At 36.2% G+C, this 16,099-nt stretch overlaps 3 protein-coding genes across 5 annotated transcripts; all 3 read left to right on the top strand.

Annotated features, from left to right (window-relative positions):
* The first annotated feature begins 1,327 nt into the window (after window positions 1-1,327).
* On the top strand, window positions 1,328-4,998 carry ECT8 (evolutionarily conserved C-terminal region 8). The gene is made up of 9 exons (XM_011014384.1): window positions 1,328-1,446; window positions 1,724-1,788; window positions 1,883-2,051; window positions 2,157-2,239; window positions 2,479-2,919; window positions 3,006-3,551; window positions 3,670-3,882; window positions 3,973-4,128; window positions 4,592-4,998. Exons 1-9 carry the CDS (start codon window positions 1,404-1,406, stop codon window positions 4,688-4,690), a joined length of 1,815 nt encoding a protein of 604 aa, XP_011012686.1. The 5' UTR covers window positions 1,328-1,403; the 3' UTR covers window positions 4,691-4,998.
* Window positions 4,999-7,843: 2,845 nt separating this feature from the next.
* On the top strand, window positions 7,844-9,056 carry LOC105116778 (mediator of RNA polymerase II transcription subunit 22a-like). Its single transcript, XM_011014280.1, has 3 exons — window positions 7,844-8,087; window positions 8,337-8,402; window positions 8,615-9,056. Exons 1-3 carry the CDS (start codon window positions 7,917-7,919, stop codon window positions 8,852-8,854), a joined length of 477 nt encoding a protein of 158 aa, XP_011012582.1. The 5' UTR covers window positions 7,844-7,916; the 3' UTR covers window positions 8,855-9,056.
* A 2,874-nt stretch (window positions 9,057-11,930) lies between these two features.
* LOC105116581 (serine/threonine-protein kinase RHS3-like) lies at window positions 11,931-15,635 on the top strand. Of its 3 annotated transcripts, none has more exons than XM_011014034.1 (4): window positions 11,931-12,031; window positions 12,751-12,827; window positions 12,952-13,802; window positions 14,570-15,635. In XM_011014034.1, exons 2-4 carry the CDS (start codon window positions 12,789-12,791, stop codon window positions 15,441-15,443), a joined length of 1,764 nt encoding a protein of 587 aa, XP_011012336.1. In that variant the 5' UTR covers window positions 11,931-12,031; window positions 12,751-12,788; the 3' UTR covers window positions 15,444-15,635. The 3 variants fall into 3 exon arrangements, with proteins under 3 accessions (XP_011012336.1, XP_011012478.1, XP_011012409.1); XM_011014176.1 differs by lacking the exon at window positions 11,931-12,031 and adding an exon at window positions 12,525-12,560; XM_011014107.1 differs by lacking the exon at window positions 11,931-12,031 and adding an exon at window positions 12,528-12,550.
* Window positions 15,636-16,099: the final 464 nt, after the last annotated feature.

Raw genomic sequence — 16,099 nt, 5'->3', positions numbered from 1 at the left:
CTAGTAAAAGAGGGTAAGATTCACCTGTCAAATACACAAGAGCCACATCTAGAATCCTACATTTCTTGGAGCTAGATTCTAAGCTATGACTGCAGTAGGACAGGATATGGCATCCTTAAACAGTGGATTTATTCGTGATAAAAAAAAAAATAGAATGACGAGGACAAGAAATTAAACTCAATACTTTTTTAAAATAAAAAAATAGTATAAAATTTTAATATTTTCTTGGCAAATAATTTTTCTGATCAATGATCAAAGAAATCTCAACATTTAAAATCTAAACCACCATATTTCGGTATTGTCTTTTGATGATTTGACGTCTTTTGATGGAATTCTTTTCCTTGCATTATTTAAAGTTATTCGAGTTTATTTTGAGTTATGGTTGTAATTTTTAATTTTTATTTTCTTAAAAATTATTTTTAATATTAATACATGAAATTTAAAAGATATAAAAATAAATAAAGCTTAATGAAAATGTGATGGTTTTGAAACTTTCACGGCCACACTGAAATTAGAAGTTTTTAATATTTTTAATTTAAACATAGCAAATTAAACTATTGTAAAAATATTTTTAATTTAAACATAGCAAATTAAAACTATTGTAAAATAATTTTAAAAATATGAATTTAATATTTTTTATACAACAAATAATTTAAAAATAAAAACAACAAACCACAGCAAAAACAAGCGCCCACTAAAGTAACTCAATTATCGTGGATGATTTGATTTGGCTATGGCGAGACACAGACAGTCATTGATAAAAAACAATCAACCGCCCCCCTTTCTGGGACGTTGCATTGTTGGGGTCATCGAACGGACAGGAAAACAAACAGTGATGCACGTACCCAAACACACCCTATAATTAAGAAAGGGAAAAAAATCGAAGGAGTCGTCCATTGGATCTATGTGACTCACGTGTCATCCTCTCCACCGTCCCTTCCCCATACAATTATTTTTTAAGCGCTTCCCTCTCCCGTCATTTCGCCTATCTTTCTCCTTCTCCTTCCCCCAATCAACAATTGCAGAAACACACACAAACACCATTTCTCTCTTCCCTCTCTTATTTTTATTATTATTACAGTGTATTTTTGGGGCCCCGATATTTGGGGATTGCTCTGGTAAAAGCGGGATCAGAGCACGATCAGAGTCCGATATTCCCGGCGTGTAGAAATATCAAAAGAAACCTGTGTTGGTTTGAACAGCAAAACGCAATCTTCGGTGGGTACTTTGGGATCTCTACGGCGTCTTTTCATTTGCTTCTGTTTTTCCTTTTACCCCTCTTTTCGAAGACATAAAAAGGATCTATCTCTCTCTCTCTGATATATACGAAGAGCCTGCCTTTTAAGGCCGTGTTTGGATCCTACCGTCTTGCTGCTCCTACTATTTATTTACTTCCAGTTTTCATGGCTGCTCATTCTCAAAAACAACAACAGCAATCTCGTAAACGTAATCCCACCACGTCTCTCTTTAAAAGGGCTTGCCAATTTGATTTGATTTGTTTTGGTTTCTATTGTTTGTGTGTTTTTGAATTTTCTAAATGACTGGTTTAATACAGCAATAACTGGCCTGCTGTGCTGCCTATTTTATACAGCTCATTTTTTGAGCTTTTATTTTATGTTCAATAATTGTTCAGATCTGCGTACTTCTTTTTATTGTAAAGATATTTGTTTATTCTACGGTTTCCATTACTGTTTTTAATTTTTTAAAAAATTCTGATGAACAGCTACTGAAGAAATGACGAGGAATCTTAAGGTGGATCCTTCTCTGGAACTCTCGGATTCCAATACGGTAATTTAGTCTCTTGCTTCCGTTGATCGAATTTGAACTGCACGTGTAATGATTTAACTAATAAGTTTACAAATCCGGGTTTTGGTTACTTTAGGCCCCTTCAAACGATGGGAGCCCATCAGATGCAACATCGTGTATATCGTCGGCAGGAGATGCAACGGGAAGTGTCAAAGAAGGTGGTGATATGGATCATGAGTCCATGACGACGGATCAGGCCTTCATGATGTATCCTGCGGGGAGCTACTATGGATATTACTATCCAGGTTTGTTTGTCTCAGCAGATCAAGTACAATCAGTTGTTTTTGTTTGTGTATATATCTATTGATTATGTATATATGTTTTCACTTCTTACAGTAGCTTTTTACCAGGTTATGATGCTGCTGCTTTTGGAGGAGGGTCTTATGACCAACTGTACTACGCTGCTGGCGATGGAACCGAACTTCAATACACTGTAAGAAATTCTTAATCTTTGTGCTGGTGATTAATGATATTGGAAGTTGTCATTTGTTTTCTTCTTTAATCACTTATTCTTTTTGCTAACTTGATAGTCACTGTCGAGGTAGTTAGATGGAATTTCGGAAACTCTTCGACCGTAAAAAGTTCAATTTCAACAGCAACAAATGTATCATTTGTGGGATTTTATAAAATCATGCAGATACTTTATCTGACTTTCTTTTGTACTTCATCTAGGCTACGCAAGCAGATAATGGGTCTTTGATCTACTTCATGCCGGGAATACACCCTGCTTACAGCCCTTATGTGCCCGTGAGCATGATTGGTGTCGATGGACAATTTGTTGCTCAACCACCATATTCACCAACCTCCGTGTTCCAACCTTCCATCCCTTCCCCTGGATACATTCCAACTCCTGTTCCCTATGGACAGTATTTGCCATACCTATGGGATCCGTCAGTTTATGCTGGGGATGGAACATATGGGAATGGCTATGGTGGAATTCTGGAAATTCCTAGCTCTAAACCAAACATGTCTTCACCTAGTCAAGCTCGTGGTCCTCCAAAAAAGGCACTGCCTTGTGACTTGAGTAAATCGTTGGAAACTAAGAACTCCCTTCCAACGTTGGATGTCTCATCAGGTCATGGCATACGTAACCAGTTAAAATCAGTGGGCAAGGTATTTCAGTTCTTTATACTTTGTTCTAAATCCTTCTGTTTTTCTTTTGTGTTTTTTCTTTTGATTTGTTTTCCCTCTACTTCCAGGCTTCACAGCATGCCTCTCCATTCCCGTCAGAAGTAATGGGCAAAGGGTATTTTCCATTTGCAAAGTTTCCACCTTATAATCCAGGGAAGGGGGCAATGCTCTATCCGAATAGCACTACTAAAGTAAGTGCAAGGGGTTGGGGAAGCAGTGAAAAGCCAAAAACAAGAAGCAAGATTAATGGCATCGATGATGCATTGCCTAATGAACAGAATCATGGTCCCAGGACAACCAATGCAAAAGGTTCTGTGGTATTTGGAGGTAATGCTGCTGGATCTTTGGCTCCCGATGGGAACGGAAACAGTAACAGCATAGCTTCAGTTATTAGCAGGGATCAATATAACCTTCCTGACTTTCCAACCAACTACGATCATGCATTTTTCTTTGTCATCAAATCTTATATTGAAGATGATATTCATAAAAGCATCAAGTACAATGTGTGGGCCAGTACTCCTAATGGAAATAAGAGACTGGATAGTGCATATCAAGATGCACAACAGAAGATAGCAGAGAAAGGCAACAGTTGTCCCGTGTTTCTTTTCTTTTCGGTATGCTCCTGGATATCATTATAATTGTCAACTGAGTTTCAGGCGCTATCTACTGTGCTCCTTTGTTTTCTCCTTGCTAATGCACTAATGCCTTTTAAAATTTTATTGGCCGTTTCAGGTTAATGCAAGCGGCCAGTTCTGTGGAGTTGCAGAGATGGTTGGCCGTGTTGATTTCAATAAAAAAATGGATTTCTGGCAACAGGACAAGTGGAATGGTTATTTCCCAGTCAAGTGGCATATCATTAAAGATGTTCCAAACCCACAGCTACGGCATATAATACTTGAGAATAATGAGAACAAGCCTGTAATTAATAGCAGAGACACACAGGAAGTATGCTTCACTAACCATTTTCTTGAAGCTGTTCTTTTGCCTTTTCTTCTGTGCTCCTCTGACCTAATTTTAATTGTCTCCCATTTGCAGGTTAAATTTCCTCAAGGTATTGAAATTCTGAACATATTCAAGAACTATGTTTCAAAGACATCAATATTGGATGACTTCGATTTTTATGAGAGTCGCCAGAAGGTTATTCAAGAGAAAAGACCAAGGCCATTGACGCCCCATTCTGATCACAAACAGGTTAGTCTCATACTGTTTTTCGTATTCTTTATTATTTAGGTAGTGCACGCATATTCTCTCATCAGTTCTATCCCTTCAAATCTTTTTTTTTTTGGGTGAGTGGGCATTCAATAGTGGACCATGTTGTCATTATTATCTTTGGAGGTTTGATAATTATATTTGCTGTTAGAATCATTGGCCAATAGCGTGAAGTATTTAATCTTAAGATTCTATAATTGGTTCTCTTCCCTTATAAAATATTAAAGAATAAAGAAGGGTTCTCCATATAGCTAAGGTGGTGGAGAATGTTATGTCTTTAAAGATCTGGAATTGGGACTTGACTCTATTCAATTTTAAAAAAAGCGTTACAATCATGATAAGTCTCTTTCTTTCTTTTTTTCCTTGTAACTTCTCCCTCAGACATGCACACCTTTTCTCTCACTAGTGTGCTGTTCTAACATGATTTGCTTACTTTTTCTCGCAGCAGAAAACAGATGATTTGATTCCTGGTTTTCAGTCGATGGATATATCTACTACAAAAAACGTGGTCTCTACCCAGGTCGGAGACAACATGAAAGAATGACGGGAGAGAAGCCCTGATGGACTCTGTTCCTAAAACCAGCAGTTGCATTCGGAGCTGTGGAAATACAGCCTAATATTGCCGATGGAAATGCCATCTGGACGGGGAAAAGTTCAGAAAAAAAGACGAAGATCCCTTGTTGTGCTTTACCGAGAGTTGACTATTCCAGGAGTTGTCGCCTTGGCGACAATCAAAACGGTTCCGTTTCTGTACCGATATGAGAAGCCCACCCCCCCACTAATAGCAAGGGAATTGGGATAATGATGTAGTTGTATGTTTTTTATGTTTTTTCTCAATTTGTTTTCACCCCCCCACTAATAGCAAGGGAATTGGGGTAATGATGTAGTTGTATGTTTTTTATTTTTTTCTTAATTTGTTTTTTTTGCCCTCGTCTGTGGTTTCTTTTATTACCCTTTGTAACATGTTTTATGCCCTTGGGATTTGGTTCCTGAGTGGTGAAGGGCTGGGTAGGATTTTATTTAGGTTTGATTCTCACATTAATAAAAACGCAAAAAAGATGAAATGTAAACTAGAAATTACGGCGTTTTTGGTGGTGTTTATATCCCGGTGATTCTTGAAAAAAAATCTACCCTAAACAACGAAGCGGACTTCACTGTCTCGTCGATTGAAAATTATGATCGTTATACTGCTTTCCGTTTCTAGGGAGTGCTACCTGCAGATGTCAGGGGCCGAACCAGCCGTAAAGGGTTGGAAAAGGTGTGATCAAGGCACTAATCTGGCGATTCTTAAATTTCATAGACAAATCTACCTGAACGCTCCCTAGCATTATTGCCATTGATATGGTTTAGCATGTCTTACTATGCCTAGCATTATTACACCATGTAAAAGCGGATGACAGCGAAAGCTCCATGATAGATTTTTATCCGTATCAACTAGTTCGAGGTGCTTGACAGTTGTGAAGTAAATAAAAAACTCTCGGATCAAGCAGTCTGTACGATGAAACACAGGAACGTATCTGGATTCACACTACTTTAAAAAGGTTGTTGTGTCAAAGTCAATTTACGTCATGCTAGCCATTTGCCTCAACACTTGTTAGCGACCCCACGGGTGCTAGGCCGTGCGTGGAATTACAGGGGAAACACGTTTTCCACAAAAAAAATATTTTTATACACAACAAGCGTTTTTTTAAATAAATAAAAAAATATGATTTAGTTTGTAAACCTGACTAAATTTAGAAAGTTGATTTTTTTTAATTATATGATAAAAAAAACAATGATTCTAATAATCCAAAAAAATATTTTTAAAAATTAACAAAATATATAATTTAATTTTCAATCATTTAAATATAAAATAATAAAATCAAATAAAAATAAATAAAAAACTCAGGAGTCAATTAGTATTAATACAACACATGTGTAACCTGTGTAATAATAGGTAAAATAATAAAAACTAAATTGATAATAGAAAACATATAAAAAATCTACAAAGGTGTTAAAAAACCAGAAGAATAAAAACCTATTTTAAAAAAATATATCACAAACTATGATTAAATGATGAAACTTTTTTAAAAAATAAAAAATCAAAATAATGAAAATGAAGTTAATATATCACTAGCCAAGAGGACACAAATGGAGCTTTGAATGACCATTTCCCTTTTCGAGGGGGTAAAAGAGAAAATATATATAAAAAAAATTGTGAGTGATAATCCATCCCACCACCACCACCATGTGTTGCTTCATTAGAAAAAAAATGTCACGACGATCTTCACAACATGGTGGGAGGAGTTTGTTGCATAAGGAGGTGCCGCCAGAAAATTTTTGGCAGTCTCCCAAACATCAATGACTAAGTTACACAAACCGGTCACTTTTTTTTTAATAATATTTTATATTTATTAAAAAACTAAATTATTATTGATGAATTTGATAACAATAAAAAAAACAACAAAGTTGAAGAGAGAGAAAAATCTACCAGAAACAAACTTTAAAAAAATTAATTTAATGATAAGTGAATAATTATATTGTTCTTAAAAAAATGAATTTACATAAAAGATTCTCAGTAAAAATTTTACTTTAAATAGTAAATTAGCAACTTAACTGTGCTTGAAAAAACCAGAAAACATAATCCCGCCCGATAAATCTCATAACAATCAACGGTTACATGAAAAGACAAAAACACCCCAGTACAAAGGCCACAGTGTTCTTCTTTTTGGTTACAACATGCTGGACACTCTTTTGTAGCAAACCTGGAACAAGCAGTGGGAAACAATAATACATACTTTTTTAAAATAGTTTTTTATTTCAAATTGTATTAAAATATATATTTTTAAAATTTTTATTCTTAATATAAATACACTAAAACCATAAAAAATAATAAACTTAATATTTAATAGATTCAAAAATAATTTTTAAAACACACAAAATCATAAATAGAAACGCCAATTCCAAACAATCTCACAATGGCTCTATGGAAGAGTTATGACATGGTAAAGCTAACCACCCCAGGGCTTCACGCTAATCAAGATATTATTAATAGAAATTAATTTATTTTTTTTAGTTTAAAAGTATTTTTTTAAAAAATTAATTTTTATTTTATTTTTTACTTCAAATTAATGTTCTTATATTTTAAAATGATCTTAATATATTAACATTAAAATAAATTAATTTTTATTTTATTTTATTTTTTACTTCAAATTAATTTTCTTATATTTTAAAATGATCTTGATATATTAACATTAAAACTAACTTTTAAGAAATGAAAAATATATTTTTAAATAAAAAATAATTATAATCACATTTATAAAATTACTTTGAAGCAGAGGATATATTTTTATACAAATAAATATAGCAAACAGCAATATAACATTTTTTAAAACACTTGATCATCAATTATCTAGATAAAAAATCACTGACTTCAATCCATAATTTCAATCAGTAAAGTTGTATTTCCACTAATATACCCATTATTATTATTATTATTAATTTTTTTAATCGATGCATAAGAACTGGCTCATATCATATATTTCTATCTAACTATTAGGATAATAATACGATTAATTTTAATCTTGTCTTTTTTTTTTTGAAGTTATTCCAGTGGGCTCCCAATATGGTTTTAGGCGGCTCCAAGTTTTTGGTCCATGCAATAAAAAAGGCAAGCCGGAGCCCATTCGATATAATTTCGTTTGTCCATTCATCCTGACACTGTGGCCATTGTTGGGTTTTTCTACCCTTTCAATTTCAATAGCGCGGCGTTATTGTCAGTGACGGAGAAAATGAACAAAGCCGGCGGAATTGCAATGGGGGCCGGTGGAGGAGTTGGAAGTGGGCCGACAACGGCGGCGGCTGCAGCAGCGGCGCAGAAGCAGAAAGCACTGATGCAGAGAGTGGAAACTGATATTGCCAACATCGTCGACAATTTCACTCACCTCGTTAACGTTGCTAGGGTAAACTTTCTCGTTCTTTTAATTGCTTTATTATTTAATTGAATGCGATTTATTTTTAATCGAATACTCCCATTAATTATATATTCAGGGCCTTGATTGATTAGCTTGGAAATTTGAGGATTGAAAAGAGAGCTGGGTTTTTATTTAAAAAATAGATAGTTGCTTGATTAATCTCTTATTTCACTGAATGGTTCTTCAAATTCCCAAAGAGCAGAAGAAAGATTCTCATTACCGGTATGCTTGTTGTAGATTAATGACACGCCAGTTAGAAACTCACAAGAGGCGTTTATGATGGAAATGCGTGCAGCCAGAATGGTAAGAGCTGTCCCCTGTACTTTCTATCTTAATGAATTGATGATTATATTTTTTTGAAGGATTTAGAGCTAACCGAGTCCGCATCACTTTATATTTTCAAACATCTATCATATCGAGTGAATGCATTGTCTTTGAATCGAGAGTGAGAACTGTGAATGCCTCTACATTAGCTGGGCCTCAGCCACTGTTTGTTATTTGCTTGCTGGGAACAGGTTCAAGCAGCCGATTCTTTACTTAAGTTGGTGTCAGAGTTGAAGCAGACAGCAATCTTTTCAGGATTTGCATCTCTTAATGACCATGTTGATCAAAGAATAGGGGAATTTACCCAGCTTGCAGAAAAAACAGATAGCATGTTAGCTAGAATTGGAGAGGAGGCTGCTGCTAGCCTCAAGGAGCTCGAAACTCATTACTATTCTTCTGATCAGAGGACAAGTCAAACCTTAGAACCGTAACTGATATTCCTGATAAGTTACCATATCATTCACTTCTTTAATGGACATGTTTTCTGACTTATTTATATTGTATACTCATGTAATCACCGCCAACAATTTATTTGTACGGGAGAAAGATATTTCATGTGTTTTTCTAATTTTCTTCTCAATAACAAAGCTGTTTGCATTAAGTATGATCACTATTTTCCTGTTTTAGAGTGAACACAGATCTTGAAGTCACTTGCATTTTTTACCAATGAGCTTCCTTAATTCAGTAACAAAGTTCATGACTTCATATTATTGCCATTGATTTATGCTCGCAGATTTCGTTTGTTCCATATCAGTGTTGATTGGTTTTGATAAATGACATGTTTGGAATTTGTTCGTTCTGTTGGAAAGCCAGTTCAAATCAAATGAGCATGGTGAAATATGGGCTTAAGCATGTTAATGTCCATGTCGTCCACGGTAGATTCAGGATGCCTTCACACAGACATTGAGGATGCAATGCAATGGGTCACTAGATCGCCTCTTCGTATTTATAAGCAAGCTACCCTTGAGTTCTGGGGAAATTCTGAAATCAATTTTTCCCGCGCCTACTTAGATGTTGAAAGAATGAGAGAACGAGCAGGAGTCTGTTTGCGGAAAGATAAAAAGAGATAGCTGCTAGGGAAATACTAAAGCTTTCAGCATGACACATTTTAAAACCATGAACGGAGGAGTGCAAGCCAGGAGGGAATCGAGTATGAACAGATCTGTTCGAAATAAAATGACCATATATTCATTTTATTTACAAATTCCGATATAGCAGTCTCTGCAGGAAGCTGGTACGTACATCATTGTCATGAGTTCTTCACAACTCTATTAAGAGCTCTGCTGTCGGTTTGAGAAATAAGCAAGCCCACTTTGTGCACTTAACAACTGTTAGGGATTTAGAAGCAGCAAACACCAAGATCGGCCTGGATGCATGCTAGTTTACATTATCGACCAATCTAAATCGGCATGTTACTGTTACAGCTTCTTGAGTAAGATGTGGTGGAATGCCAGTTAGGTTGGTGGCCATTTGAACCACACGATAAATCTCGTTAACCAGTTCCTCGACTAATCTCCGTCACCTGCCAAAGAAAAAGGACGGTGATGCAAATATTTATTCTCGATCACCCACAATTAAGTCGAACAGAATTGTTGCATCCATGCTGCGCTCAAAAACGATCACTGAACTGAAACAGGTTTGGTGCTTCTCTTAAGAAGTTGCTTTCTCGTCCTCGTATTTCTTCCGCATCTTCTTTCAAGACAAACATTCTACATTTGCATACTTCCTGCCTTTCTCAGTGGAACCAACCGCGTTTCTATATTTGCAGTGTTCATTCCAAGTTGTACCTCTGTCCTGACATCCATAAATGCTAATATTCTCATCCTGCTGATGTAATTACTATCAACATAAATGAATAAACTTAGCAATTATCATTACTAGAATAGTGACTCGTCGATGCCTATCTTTAGAGCTTGCTTTTTCTCACAGAACGTTATTGCAAACTGTCCTTTCCTCTCAAGCCAAACCATGGACCGTGAACTCAAAAAACAATTAAATGGTTACATTGTTCAATGAGTTGCGAGGGAATTCTAGGAAAGGTTTTTGTCTAATGGCCGAGGGAAAGAGCTTGAAACTTATCCAAGGAATAAAAACATAGTTTTAAAACCAGATTTATGGTAAGGTTCGGATCACGAGAGAGAAGATAAACCCCAATCTTTCTTTTTTTAAGAATAAAAACATTTGACTAACTGGTACTGTACCACTCTTGCATGTTTTGCTCTTTGAATTTTGAGATTGATGACTGGTAATGAAGAGGGATTCTGAATCACAATCCTTTTTCAATTTGCAGGTTAAGCTTTGCGGCCATGCAACATTAATAGCTGCTTCCCATACTCCAGGCTTGGTAAATTCTAACATTATTTGGCACATTATCCGGGATTCTAGCTGCTAAGAAAGTTCCTGAGAGTATCAAGCCTGAGAAAGTCTCAAATGGTGAAACAAAAGGGAGCTCTCATTGAATTGGATTTCCCGATTATCCCAACGACTGAACTCTCCATTAATTCCGTGTCAGTTTCTTAGGACTGAATTCTCCTCCGATCATTGATCTCAAAAGGACTACCACCTCTAACGACCTCTTCGGAATACCTCCAGTTCCCGTTCTCTTTGATTTTTCTAACGACCTCTTGCAGTGCGATGTGAGCTACGGCTTGGGTCGAAGGCTTTAATCAGGCTAACGAATAATATACCATATTCTCCTGTTGCAAACTCACTTGCGGATTTTGCATGCATGGTGTGTTATCTCTTACGGGGAAGAAATTTCATTGTAATTTTCTTGTTGCAATGTAGAATTATCTTCTTTTGTTTTTTCTTTTAATATAATAACCACTACGGCATTTCAACTTGTGAAATAAAATCGACGCTCTGTTTTTTAAGCAACGCTGCATTTTTGTTTCCTTAATTAGGGTTGAAAGCAAACTTTGCCAATGGGGCAATGGCCGTGCAATAGCAAATCTCATTTAGATTGCAAAGCTGGAGAGTAGTGGTGGGCAGAGAGGATGTGAAACAAAAAGACCACTACTTTCCCTATTTCTCACAAAAAACAAAAAACAAAAAACAAAGAGGATTAAACGGATATCCACCCCTTATTCATAGCTAAGACCATTTCCCCTCCCCTTTCTTTCCTCTCCCCACGTCCTTTAGTAGTTACAAAGCTAGAAGAGCTAGCTAGAACAGAATACTACTTCGGCGTTGTTTTTTGTTCTTTTAAATTTGCTTTATTTATGGGATTTTGTTTCCCCAAAACTCTCTGAATCTTGAAAAAGAAGAAAAAGAAAAGGAAAAAAAAAAAAAGAAGAGAGAGACTAACAACTGAATCTTGAAAAAGAAGAAAAAGAAAAGGGAAAAAAAAAAAAGAGAGAGAGAGACTAACAAAAAATCCACTCCTGCTGTGTTGATAATGAATGGTGGTCCAAACAAGATCCAACTCATTCTCATTTGCTTTCTTTTTTTACATTTTAACTTTCTAACCACAACCATTTGTTATTTTAGAGAGTTCCCCTCTGTGCTGATGGTGCAATGAAATACCATTTTCCCTTCCATTTTGAAGCCATATCTAGTCGTACACAATGCCATGTTTCTCTTGTTAACGCGATTTTGAGATTCTGCTGGTTGGTCTGCAGTCCCTTCGATAAATATTTCCTCTTGAGTTTCTTCTGGCATGGCTTTGTCATTGATCTTTTGTTTTGTTTACGATCCCTTTGTTCCCTTTTTATTGTACATTGTGGATGCTTGTCATCCTATGTAACATAGAATGTTGTCAATCCCACGTTGAGATGCATATATTTAATCTAAGGAAATTCAACCAATAATTGAACTTGTATATGTTGTCACATATTCGTGCACACCATACATAAAGTTGTAGGTAACCTAATCATTTGTTATAAGCTGCATATATGCTATGATGTTCGCTGCTCCGCAACCCTTTGGATCAAGTTTGAAAATTAACATCAACTATTTACAATTCTTTGGCAGCTCGTAGAAGAACTCATGTTATAGATGGTAACATTCAACCATTGTTCCAAGATTAGGGGCAGGGTTTTTCCCCTACTTTTTTCGTTGTTGTTGTCGTTGCTTGAAAATTAACATCAACTATTTACAATTCCTTGGCAGCTCGCAGAAAAACTCATGTTCTAGATGGTAACATTCAACCATTGTTCCAATATTAGGGGCAGGGTTTCCCCCCCTACTTTTTTTGTTGTTGTTGTCGTTGTTGCTGCTGCTGCTGATGTATATTTGAGGAATCTGTTTTAAAGCATGAGTCATTCTGGACCAGCTATTTCATTGTGAAACTAATGGATTTACGCTTCTTTTCTTTTTGGGCAATCAGGATTTCCTGTAAAGAGGTGGTCTCGTGTTGCTCCATCAATGTCATCTAAGCCTGCCAAAGGCCCTGCCTCATCCGAGGCATGTCTGAAACTCATATTTTTTTACACTTTCAGACTGATTTAAAATTTGGCAGATTATGCAAATTTGTGTAACTTGTTGCATTCCTTTGTAATATAAACATCATTCTGTGTGCTTTTTGCAGATGAGTTGCATAACACCAGAAGAAGCAGAAAGTGAAACCAAAAAGGTTAGCAAGAGTATCGATGCCAATATAATCTGTAACAATCCCCTGTACCAAGAACCCAAGAAAAAGGATCCAATAGGAAAATATAGTGCAAACTCAGGTTATGGTTCACCAAGGAAAACTGGATTTACCAAGATAACTGAAAATGTAAATTTTAATCGTCACTTGGATCCCAAAACGATGGATCCATTAAGCAGGCCTGTGGGAAATGCTAGTGCTAATCAACGTGCCCTTCCAAGCACTAGAACATCTCCAAAATCTCAACTTTCAACTACTTCAGCAGCAGCAGGAGCAACAACAACAGCTGCGTTGCCAGCAAACATGAAGGCAAATGAAGCAAAGACTTTTAGTTCCATTACCAACTTGAGTGGCAGAAGCTCTACTCGTGCCAACAGTTTAGAGAGCTCCGGTGGTGCCAACAAGCCCCACACAGGGGGTGATGTCAGATGGGACGCCATTCAGTTGGCCACTGCCACAGGTACAATCGGCCTTAGCAACTTTAGGCTTCTCAAGCGCCTTGGATATGGTGACATTGGTAGTGTCTATCTTGTTGAACTTAGAGGGACTAATGCCCATTTTGCTATGAAAGTAATGGATAAGGCTTCTCTTGCAAGTAGAAACAAGATAGTAAGAGCGCAGACAGAGAGGGAGATTCTTGGACTTCTTGACCACCCATTCTTGCCCACATTATATACTTATTTCGAAACTGACAAATTTTACTGCATCGTCATGGAATTCTGCAGTGGAGGCAATCTTCATTCTCTTCGGCAGAAGCAGCCTAACAAGCATTTTACTGAGGAAGCAGCACGGTGAGTGCTCAACTTGTGCTACGCTTTATCTATCTATCATCAATAACTTTTGATATTGAGCTTTGTGGTTACATTCTGACAAGAATTGTCTGAATATTAGCCTTTGGTCTGCCAGTCTGATGGTGTGTTAATTATATGCTGATATAGGATTCTGCCAATTTCGCAAATTGCAATAATGCAGGCTTAGGTTAGATCAGCAGCAGTTTGAAACCTTTCATCTTATCTAGCATTGTTCACAACCTGTTCTCGCTTAATTTTATCTATTCACCACCATGCTGTTTCTTTGCCTTCATGTTGTATAATCGGACCTAGAAAGTTACATTTTACAAGGTAATTCAAGCATGTTAAAGGTTAATCAACGGTATGATTATGCCACCCTCGCCCCTTCTCCATTTAAAACGGATAGAAATTAAAACATTACCCTTGACCTTGAGGTTGGCTTTGATAGTGATTGGATATTTAAGATATCAATGTCACAGACATTTCCTTCAGAAAATAAAAAATAAGAACACCATATACATGGTGGCTGTTCTCCTTTACTTTCTGCCAGTTTCATGAGATGTCAGTCGATCAATGGTGTCTGTGATCTTAGATTTGTTGGAAACAAAAGCTGAATCTATTCTTTCATGAATTAAATGACAAATTTTTTATTATATTCTTTGCCTTTTTCCCATCAATGTATTTTCTGTTCTACACATAACACATGCCTTGGTTCTTCTGCAAATTATATGGATGTGATACATTCTATGTAATGTTTCTGTTGACAGATTTTATGCATCAGAGGTGTTGTTGGCTCTTGAATATCTGCACATGTTAGGCATAGTATACAGAGATTTGAAGCCAGAAAATTTGCTAGTTAGAGATGAAGGACATATCATGCTCTCAGACTTTGATTTATCGCTTCGTTGCTCGGTGAGTCCAACCCTTGTCAAGTCTTCATCTTTACATGCAAGCAACAATGGCAGCGGCGGTGTAGGCATTTTGGAGGATGAATCTGTAGTGCAGGGTTGTATCCAACCGTCAACATTTTTCCCACGCATATTACCAGGTAAAAAGAGCCGAAAATCCAAATCAGACTATGGACTCTTTGTTGGAGGGTCAATGCCAGAATTAATGGCAGAGCCGACAAACGTTCGTTCGATGTCATTTGTTGGCACACACGAGTACTTAGCCCCAGAGATCATTCGCGGAGAAGGTCATGGCAGTGCAGTGGACTGGTGGACTTTCGGCGTCTTCTTATATGAACTATTGCATGGAACAACACCCTTCAAAGGACATGGAAATAGAGCTACATTATTCAATGTTGTTGGGCAGCCATTGAAATTTCCAGAAAATCCACAGGTCAGTATGGCGGCTCGTGATCTGATAAGAGGACTTCTAGTTAAAGAACCCCATAAAAGAATTGCATACAAAAGGGGAGCGACAGAGATAAAACAGCATCCATTTTTTGAAGGAGTGAACTGGGCTCTGGTCAGAAGTGCCTTGCCTCCACACGTACCTGAACTGGTAGACTTCTCACAATATGCTAGCAAAGAAGCCCCCCCAGCTGACAAGAAAACGCCAGACATTGGAGGTGATAAAAAATATGGCAGTTCTCCTGAAAACAAGGATGAATCTTATGTAGAGTTTGAATACTTTTAGGAATAATTCCATTATATTCTGGTTGATCCATAAATTGCCATCTTCGAGAGAAACTGAAACTGTACAAAGACAATATCTTGAGGGTGTGCCTAACAAGAACCATTCTTTTCTGAGTGAAGAGAAATGACGTCGTGTTTTATCCAAGTTTACCCCCAACCCTTCTTTTTTTCCCTTTCCCTCTTCCTTGTATCATTTAGACTTTATTTATTTTTAAGTTTAGTTTTTAAAAAATTTGATTTTTATTTTATTTTTTTACTTTAAATTAATATTTTTTTAGTATTTTAAGATTATTTTAATATGTTGATATGAAAAATAATTTTAAAAAAATAAAAAAATAATTTTTTAATATATTTGAAAGAGGAATTTTATTTTATATGATTTTTTTTTTAATCTTGGATGCTTTCCCATGTCAATTTTAGGCTGAACCTGATATTATTGAGATGTTGTTTGGTATCATTTCAGTTTTTTATTTTGATTAACTTTGTAAAATAAAAATAAGTTTTTGTAAATAACAAAAAGTGGATTTATTTATTTATTTTTTTTTTTTTATCTATAAGATATCATGTTACTAATATCGATGTATAAGTCAGTCCCTACAGCTTAGCAAAAATAATTGACCAGTCCTTATGGTTTCAGAAACTATGTATATTTAATCC

This window comes from Populus euphratica, unplaced genomic scaffold (assembly GCF_000495115.2).
Source record: "Populus euphratica unplaced genomic scaffold, PopEup_1.0 scaffold1.1, whole genome shotgun sequence".
NCBI classification, from domain to species: domain Eukaryota; kingdom Viridiplantae; phylum Streptophyta; class Magnoliopsida; order Malpighiales; family Salicaceae; genus Populus; species Populus euphratica.
Note: the sequence above shows the minus strand (reverse complement) of the source record. Positions and strands in the feature narration are given on the sequence as shown.

What these genes read in the sequence shown, in the direction of transcription:
- LOC105116581 (XM_011014034.1), top strand. Translation starts at nt 12,789, where the DNA reads ATGTCATCTAAGCCTGCCAAAGGCCCTGCCTCATCCGAG. An exon ending in AAGGCCCTGCCTCATCCGAG is followed by an intron (nt 12,828 to 12,951) that starts GCATGTCTGAAA and finishes TGCTTTTTGCAG; the next exon opens with ATGAGTTGCATAACACCAGA. An exon ending in TTTACTGAGGAAGCAGCACG is followed by an intron (nt 13,803 to 14,569) that starts GTGAGTGCTCAA and finishes TTCTGTTGACAG; the next exon opens with ATTTTATGCATCAGAGGTGT.
- ECT8 (XM_011014384.1), top strand. Translation starts at nt 1,404, where the DNA reads ATGGCTGCTCATTCTCAAAAACAACAACAGCAATCTCGTAAAC. An exon ending in ACAACAGCAATCTCGTAAAC is followed by an intron (nt 1,447 to 1,723) that starts GTAATCCCACCA and finishes TCTGATGAACAG; the next exon opens with CTACTGAAGAAATGACGAGG. An exon ending in AGTTAAAATCAGTGGGCAAG is followed by an intron (nt 2,920 to 3,005) that starts GTATTTCAGTTC and finishes CTCTACTTCCAG; the next exon opens with GCTTCACAGCATGCCTCTCC.
- LOC105116778 (XM_011014280.1), top strand. Translation starts at nt 7,917, where the DNA reads ATGAACAAAGCCGGCGGAATTGCAATGGGGGCCGGTGGAGGAGTTGGA. An exon ending in ACCTCGTTAACGTTGCTAGG is followed by an intron (nt 8,088 to 8,336) that starts GTAAACTTTCTC and finishes TGCTTGTTGTAG; the next exon opens with ATTAATGACACGCCAGTTAG. An exon ending in AAATGCGTGCAGCCAGAATG is followed by an intron (nt 8,403 to 8,614) that starts GTAAGAGCTGTC and finishes TGCTGGGAACAG; the next exon opens with GTTCAAGCAGCCGATTCTTT.